The sequence below is a fragment of the Lactuca serriola genome, chromosome 2 (genome assembly GCF_051521515.1).
Source record: "Lactuca serriola cultivar US96UC23 chromosome 2, Lser_US96UC23_V15, whole genome shotgun sequence".
NCBI classification, from domain to species: domain Eukaryota; kingdom Viridiplantae; phylum Streptophyta; class Magnoliopsida; order Asterales; family Asteraceae; genus Lactuca; species Lactuca serriola.
Genome location: NC_136409.1, coordinates 59,331,060 through 59,339,811, shown reverse-complemented (window position 1 = coordinate 59,339,811; position 8,752 = coordinate 59,331,060). Strand labels below are relative to the sequence as shown.

The following is an 8,752-nucleotide window of genomic DNA, read 5'->3' as shown; positions in this document are numbered from 1 at the left end:
TTTATAGGAAACAGAGAAAGCGTACAAAAAAAATTACTAAGGCATAGACACTAAGCTTCGAACTAAAGTGCCTTTGTAAATACATTACAAAATACACGAATGGTACATTACAGACTTCGACTAATTACACATATATGACCCTTACAAACTCTTTGATTGTGTCAAAGCACAACAACCAATTCAACGATACAAGAATCTAGACGTTGTTATAAAACAGAAAATATCGGATTTCTGGGGAAATTATTCATATATACTTATCATTTATTCAAAATACAATGAATCTAAACTACAATCATATAAGTTACAACTATGAAATTCACACATGCATTTATACTTGATTTTCACATCATTTTCAGACATTTTCCAGAAAATATCGGATTTTCTAGGCTTTTATTGAAAGATACAAAGACTTTTACTCAAACATACTTATGAACTCACCAACCTTATATATGTTGATCATTTTCAAAATAACTTGTATTCTCAAGTAAACGTTAAGCTGGAAGAATTGCAAGTGTGTATGGTTTCATTTTATGTAGTAGCACTTATCGTACTTTTAACAATATGAATTTATGTATTTAAACAATGTACTTGATGTAAACAATGCTAGTTGTATTATATAATGTTGGTGATGATCGTGTTATAATTCATGTGTATTCATTGCGATGATTATTCAATTGTTAGTCACACGAGCCCCCGAATGTTTCCACCGTCTGGTTCGGGGGTGTGACACTCTGATACCACCGATGGAAATTATAGGTTACAAAACATTGTACATGCGGAAAAACACTTAACACTTAAGGGTACATGTACCCTAACAGATCTATGTCTTTTCACATTTAATAGCAAACATACTTATAAAACTAAACTAAGAACCCTATTGAGTAATCAAAATTCATAGAATACAATACATACCTTTGTGTTATAATCATATATAACACTTTAGAACCCTCATATCTGCCTCCGAAAGCTAGCACCAAAAGTATGGCTGCCTCTAGTGGCTCACACCCAAAAACCATAGAAACCCTAGAATGAAGAGTAGAGAAGGGGGATAAAGAGAATTTCATTGTTTACCTTATAATAGGTAAAAGCCATGAAATATAGGAGCCAATGGGTCATATTTATAGTTGATAGATCATAAGGATAAACATTGATTTGAATAATTAAATAATAGATTTAATATATTCAAATCTCTATCCATATGAGCTACCAGAAGGCTTCTAGAAATCTAAAAGACCTCCTTAAAACCGTCCATAACATGGTAGGTTCTAGCATTGTCTTCCTTGCTCATTTATTGAATAATTACAATTAATCTCTTTTACCTTTAATTAATTTCAATTAATCCTAAGTTAATTGTAGATTAATTCTGATTAATAATTAATTAACTTCAGTTATTTCTAATTAATTTATTAATCATATAATAAATTAAAAAAATCATTTTATCTCTCTCCTTAAAGTCATTTCTAGCTATTAATAACAACCTAAAAAAGACTTTACTATTATTCTATAAAGTTATATCAATTTAGTTTTGACTTTGATCAATTTAGTTATGACATTGGTCACCTATTCAATAAGGAAAATTAAAATAACTTTGCTCTGGTGGTTTTTCAATATGGGAAGGCTTCCCCAAATTCCGTCGACCCCCCTCTGATTTTGTAAACACGTCTGGCACCTCATCGCCATCATCGTCGGCCACCCGTTATCAACAACTCCCTATTTACGTCCTCCTTATTTTTCCGTCGAAACCCTTAAAGCCACTAGCCCTGTCACAACCTCTAATGAATAGCCAATACCATCGCTGCTTACGTTAACCTTAGGAGTGTTCATATCAGATACGAACAAAAAAACAACATCATCGCCATCGGCAATTGCAAGAACCGACCAATCTCTTAATGAGGTGAAGAGAGACAGAAGACAATTTAAAAACGAATACAGTGAGAACGAGGTGGAAGAATTGGATTGGAGGCAAATGGCGGTATCTTTACACCTGAAAAAACAAACGAGGAGGACCAAATGTCAAACATTCGAGAAACCCGCCCAAGATCGGCTCCAACCCAACAAAAAGTCAAAACCGGAAAATAAATACAAGAGTTATTGTTCATAAGTTACATGTTTATTAATATACTAGTTTATAACCCGTGGTAACCACGGTTACAAAATTAATTAAACTTTCTAAGTAAAAACTCAAAACTATTAATTAATAATTTTAAAATAACTTATTAAATAAAATATATTTTTTTAGTTATATATAAAATTATAATCGTTGATTTATATAAATACGTAAAATATATCATATTATAATTTGTATAAATTTTATTTTATTATAATTGGTATAAATTTTATTTTATTTCAATTCTAATATTATTAATTTAATATAATTAAAATGTGATTTAAATTTTGGAATTTGAAATTTGAAATGAAGAATTAATAGATTGACAAGTGTCATGATATTAATTACAATGGCTAACATGGTGACACATCACAAAAAAACTACTCTTTTATTAGAATAAATATTTATACATAACTAAAATTTGATGGTTAACCAAAAAAAAAAAAAAAAGAACATAATATAATTTTTTTTATGAAGGTAATTTGATAGTTTGAAACTTGATCCATGAAACAACGAACAACCGATTCATTCACAAATTGCCCATCCCTTTTATATTTTTTACGTTTCTTTTTCCATCACTGCCTTCCTAGACGACGACGATCCCCGCCCCTGCTCCCCGTAACGACTTATCATCCGTCCCTGTCGTCGGCCTTCCTAATCTTCCGTTCGTCGGCGTGACGGCGTCGCCGTTCAATAAACCCTCCCGATTTCAGTCAACTCTCCCAGCCTCCCTTCTCCGCATATCCATTTCAATAAACCCCATCTCACGAACACTTAATTAGCGAGGACCCCAATCAAAACAACGAAATCACCACCTTACTCTCTCCATTAAATTAACCTCTCATTCTCACTCCCCGAAGTATCCCCAGCTTCCCCACCTACAAAACCCTAGTTTTTTTCTACGCGCTAACTTTATATTCGAAGCTGAACTGCTGCGTATCTGGATCAACTTCTGTTTCGGAGCGAGGTAAGATACTGCACTGGTTTTTATCTGCAATTTAGATGTATGTCCATGTTCAAGCGATCGTCGTAAAACTGTTGAACTTGCGGAACTTGGACAATTAAATTAAACATCACCACGTTGCACGCCGTGCGATAACCTAGAAACCCTAAAACCCTTTATCTAAGATTGGAATTTCCTCCAGGGATTTTGAAGGTTTTGCCTAGGGCAAATTAATAATGGACAGTAGGAGGATGATTAAAAGAGAAGACTCCAAACGAAGACAAACCCGTGATGATAATTCCCCCTCCATCTCGGATGACTCCGACAGCCATGATTCTTCTCCCCGACGACGCTCTTCTGGGAGAAGTAAAGAACGAAGCCGCAGTAGTAAGCACAGCCGGCGTCGGGATTCGGATTCTGATTCCGATTCCGATGACCACAGGAGTAAGAAGAAAAAGAAGGGGACAGGGTCTTCGAAGAAGATTAGTGAAGATGAGATCGCTGAGTATCTAACCAAGAAAGCTCAGAAAAAGGTTCCAGTTCTTACACAAGTTAAATTTCTTTGACTAAATGTGATTTGTACCTTGTTTGGTGATTTGATTGTGTTACTTATGATTCTTTAGGCAACGAAAGTAGCAAAGAAGCTGAGAGCTCAGAATGTTTATGGTTATGCCAATGACTCCAATCCATTTGGTGATTCCAACCTCAATGAGAAGTAAGTTTCTAGTCCTTTGGTCTCTTTTATGTTGCCTTTTAGGCACATTCAGCTAATCACATAAGCCCATATGATTTCTTCTTTGATTTAATCTAATGGTAATAATTTGGATAACTTTTGACAAATAGTGCTAATTTGGAAGTTAAGTTGGATCATTAAGTGTTAAAATATTCAAGAAAATCAACGCCATTGGTAATAATGGAAATATGATACAAATTTTCAGGTTTGTATGGAGAAAGAAGATTGAGCGAGATGTTATTCAAGGAGCTCCTCTTGACATGTTCTCTGTTAAAGCTGAAAAGAAGAAACAGAAAGAAAGAATGGTATATAACTTGCAAACCAATTATTTTCATGGTTTTTTCCTCTTATGATTTCTGTTTATAATGTGATTCTCCATTCTTTTTGTATTATACTTTCTATCTATTCATATCTTCACATAATTTACAGGCCGAAATTGAAAAAGTTAAAAAGAGAAGGGAGGAAAGGGCCATTGAAAAAGCACAACATGAAGAGGAAATGGTAAAAGTTTGATATGTGTATTATGTATAACTAATTAACTATCATTCTACTTTCTTTCTCATAATTAGCAACCTTAATCTAATTTAAAAAAGTTATTACTTTTTATTTTCTTATATAACTTAACACCCATTATTTCTACAGGCCTTGTTAGCTAGAGAGCGTGCTCGAGCTGAATTCCAAGATTGGGAAAAGAAAGAAGAAGAGGTTGGAATAATTTATTACTTTTCTTTTTCCACATTAAAAAAAATCTAATATTTTTTGTAAATATATCTTGTCATCTTATATCTGACAACCTTGTAACATGTATTGGACTGAGACTGAGACTCAGACTGATGTCAATGGACAAAAGTTGTAATTTTTTTTTATGTGTGCAAATGACGTGAATGCCCTTGTCATGATTACAGTTTCATTTTGATCAAAGCAAAGTTCGATCTGGAATACGGTTGCGTGAAGGGCGTATCAAGCCAATTGATATACTATCAAAACATGTTAATCCTTGTGATGAATTTGATGTGGAATTAGAGGAGCCATACATGGTGTTTAAGGTACTTTTTAAGCCCTATTATTAACATTCTAGTATGTTAGTTTCTTATTCTTGTTTTTCAAATCTATTTGTTTTGTAGTTTTTTGAGTAAGTTTATGTTTATTAATCTGTATCATTTATATTTTAGGCTAAAAATAGTTTCTTGATTTACACAGGGTTTGACAGTTAAGGAAATGGAAGAGCTTCATGAGGACATAAAAATGCATCTAGATTTGGACAGGGGAACACCAACTCATATACAATATTGGGAGGTAATCTCTCTCTCTCTCTCTCTCTCTCTATATATATATATATATATATATATATATATATGTGATCCTTAAGTCTCATTTTTTTCCAGGAAAAATCTTTTTTTTTTATGTTAATAATTAAACAATACTAAAATTTCCATTTTCATGCTTTTTTTTTACTGTTTGGTTTGCAAAATCATCAAGTGAATTCGAATCTAAATTATAATGACCAAAATACCCTTTATTGATTTTGAAGAACAAGGGGGTAAGGAAAATTATGTTAAATGACCAAAATACCCTTTATTGGTTTTAACGAACAGGATAAGGAGGTAAGAAAAATTATGTTAAATGACCAAAGTAACCTCTAAATTATGATAAATGACCAAAATACCCTTTATTGATTTTGAAGAACGAGATAAGGAGGTAAGGAAAGTTATGATAAATGACCAAAATACCCTATATTGGTTTTAAAGAACAAGATAAGGAGGTAAGAAAAATTATGTTAAATGACCAAAGTAACCTCTATAGATTTTGAAGAACGAGATAAGGAGGTAAGGAAAATTATGTTAAATGACCAAAATACCCTTTGTTAGTTTTAAGGAACAGGATAAGGAGGTAAGAAAAATTATGTTAAATGACCAAAGTAACCTCTAAATTATGCTAAATGACCAAAATACCCTTTATTGGTTTTGAAGAACGAGATAAGGAGGTAAGGAAATTTATGATAAATGACCAAAATACCCTTTATTGGTTTTGAAGAACAAGATAAGGAGGTAAGAAGAATTATGTTAAATGACCAAAGTAACCTCTATAGATTTTGAAGAACGAGATAAGGAGGTAAGGAAAATTATGTTAAATGACCAAAATACCCTTTGTTAGTTTTGTGGAACGAGATAAGGAGGTAAAGGAGAATTATGTTAAATGACCAAAAATACCCTTTATTGAATTTGAATAACGAGATAAGGAGGCAAGGAAGATTATGTAAAATGACGAAAATACCCTTTATTGATTTGATGATATAAAAAATTTGATTAAACAGGCACTATTGGTGGTATGTGAGTGGGAATTAGGCGAGGCACGAAAAAAAGATACATTGGATCGAGCTAGAGTCAGAGGCGAACAACCACCTGCTGAACTACTTGCAGAGGAAAGAGGTTTGCACTCAAGCATAGAAGCTGATGTCAAGAAGCTTCTAGATGGAAAGTCATTTCTTGCCCTTGAAGCCCTTCAGTCACAAATCGAGTCACAAATGCGTTCAGGCACTGCTAAAGTTGTCGAGTATTGGGAAGCCGTTCTTAAACGCCTTCACATCTACAAGGCCAAGGTATCATCATCATCCCATCATCATCATCATCATCATCATCATCATATAATTTGGTGTGTTTTTGCAGGCTTGCTTAAAGGAAATTCACAATAAGATGTTGAGGAAGCATCTAGAACATCTTGAGAAACCATCTTACGGGGACACAGAAAGAGACAAAACCGTTTCACCCAAAGTGGAGGAAGAATCCGATCATGATTCCAAGGGTATTTCCGTCAATTCACCCCGTGTTTCTCCCGAACCAACACCACATGACAATACAATGGAGGAAGAAAAAGAAGAAGAAGAAGAAGAAGAAGAAGAAGAAGAAGCTGGCTCGTTCTCACCGGAGCTATTACATGGTGATGAAAATGAAGAAGCAATTGATCCTGAAGAGGACAGGGCTATTTTGGTAATTTACATCACCCATTCCCTTTCCTTTTCACTTTCACTTTCACTTTGTGTAATTATTGTAATTTGTGAAAAACAGGAAAGGAAACGTGTGGAAGTTGTTGAAGAACAACAGAAGAAATTTCAAGAAGCAATGGCTTCGAGGCCACCTCCTTCATCTGAGGATAATAATTTGGAAATAAGAGCTGTGAAAATAATGGGAGCTATGGATAATGGTGATGAGGTGTTTGGAAACAGTGATGAAGTTAATGTTGATTCACAGGTATTTAAAAATATATTTATATTTTGTTTCAAAATTAAAAAAAAATAAATGAATTTAAATTTACGGATATGTGTGTATGATTTTTTTACAGGTGTACTGGTGGCATGATAAATATAGGCCTAGAAAACCTAAGTATTTCAACAGAGTGCACACGGGATACGAGTGGAATAAATACAATCAAACTCATTATGATCATGATAATCCACCTCCAAAGATTGTTCAAGGATACAAATTTAATATATTTTATCCGGATCTTGTGGATAAAATTAAAGCTCCGATTTATACAATTGAAAAAGATGGTGATAGTGCTGAAACATGCATCATTCGTTTCCACGCGGGCCCACCCTATGAAGATATCGTAAGTTTCATCATCATCATTCCATCATCATCATCATCATCATCATCATCATCGCCTATTTTTATTTACTTATTGTTATATCATTGTGACAGGCGTTTCGCATAGTGAACAAAGAATGGGAGTATTCACACAAGAAGGGATTTAAATGCACATTTGAACGTGGAATCTTGCATGTGTATTTCAACTTCAAACGTTATAGGTATCGTCGATGAGTCAAAGTCAAAGTCAAAGTCAAGAGAATTGACTTTTATTTTGAGGTTGAGTTTGAGGTCAATTTTTTTTTTCTATATGTTGCTACTTTGACTTGTACTTTGAGCGTAGATGATTGTAACTTTGTAACTTTGAGCATCTTTTATTTTGTTTAAGATGAGATGAAAAAAGGAGTGGATACATTTCGTTAGTTATCTTGAAATGACTAGTTTTTATTGGTCCGAAGTTGATTATATGGTGTTTAAAGTTGATTAATTGTAATAAAAAAGGATGTTACAAGAAAATAGCATTTGGATGTTGTGTTAATGTGATTGTTGGACAAATAATGAATTATTTAAGAAGTTAATAAATATATATAACCACAAATGATGTGATTATATATTGTTGAAGTAAATCAGTTTAAAACAAAATAATATGTTTCTCCATCATCATGTTGATGTTTTTTTTATTAAAAAAAAGAGTAAGTTACAGTTTAGAACAAAATAATATGTTTTTCCATTATAATGTTGATGTTTTTTCTATTAAAAAAGAATAAATTACAGTTTAAAACAAAATAATATGTTTCTCCGTTATCATGATGTTTTTCTATTAAAAAAAAAGAGTAAATTACAGTTTTTGAACTTGTGGTAGGCACTAATATGCAATTTTAGAACAAAATTCAAAATATTAATGTGGATTGTTTAGAGTTTAGGGGTTTTTCTATTAAAAAAGAGTAAATTACAGTTTAAAACAAAATAATATGTTTCTCCATCATTTTTGTTGATGTTTTTCTATTAAAAAAAAGAGTAAATTACAGTTTAAAACAAAATAATATGTTTCTCCATCATCTTGTTGATGTTTTTCTATTAAAAAAAAGAGTAAATTATAGTTTTTGAACTTGTGGTAGGCACTAATATGCAATTTTAGAACAAAATTTAAAATATTAATGTGGATGGTTCTTATGGTTTCAAAATCCTATCACAATTGGTCATTTTCTCTAGAAAATTACTGTTGGGTCATTGTAAAATTAGCTTCATCTGCTTTTTGTCATTTTGCTACTTATTTAATTTAAGTATTTTTTTTTTCTTTCATTTTTCATGCCGACACCATCTAACCACCACCGTATAGTAGCGAGTCTACAACGTAAACCCACATGGTTTACTATTTAAATGAA

At 32.5% G+C, this 8,752-nt stretch overlaps 1 protein-coding gene across 1 annotated transcript; it reads left to right on the top strand.

Annotated features, from left to right (window-relative positions):
• Positions 1-2,634: 2,634 nt before the first annotated feature.
• On the top strand, positions 2,635-7,789 carry LOC145086282 (cactus-binding carboxy-terminal, cactin). Its single transcript, XM_079024033.1, has 13 exons — positions 2,635-3,074; positions 3,253-3,583; positions 3,674-3,765; positions 3,989-4,088; positions 4,213-4,284; positions 4,426-4,488; positions 4,689-4,829; positions 4,984-5,079; positions 6,098-6,382; positions 6,450-6,770; positions 6,849-7,031; positions 7,123-7,389; positions 7,482-7,789. Exons 2-13 carry the CDS (start codon positions 3,287-3,289, stop codon positions 7,599-7,601), a joined length of 2,037 nt encoding a protein of 678 aa, XP_078880159.1. The 5' UTR covers positions 2,635-3,074; positions 3,253-3,286; the 3' UTR covers positions 7,602-7,789.
• The last annotated feature ends 963 nt before the right edge of the window (positions 7,790-8,752 follow it).

Bases quoted from the DNA above. Each gene is read 5' to 3' on its own strand.
- LOC145086282 (XM_079024033.1), top strand. From the start codon at position 3,287: ATGGACAGTAGGAGGATGATTAAAAGAGAAGACTCCAAACGAAGACAA. The intron at 3,766-3,988 runs GTAAGTTTCTAG...ACAAATTTTCAG, and splicing joins GATTCCAACCTCAATGAGAA to GTTTGTATGGAGAAAGAAGA. The intron at 4,830-4,983 runs GTACTTTTTAAG...TGATTTACACAG, and splicing joins AGCCATACATGGTGTTTAAG to GGTTTGACAGTTAAGGAAAT.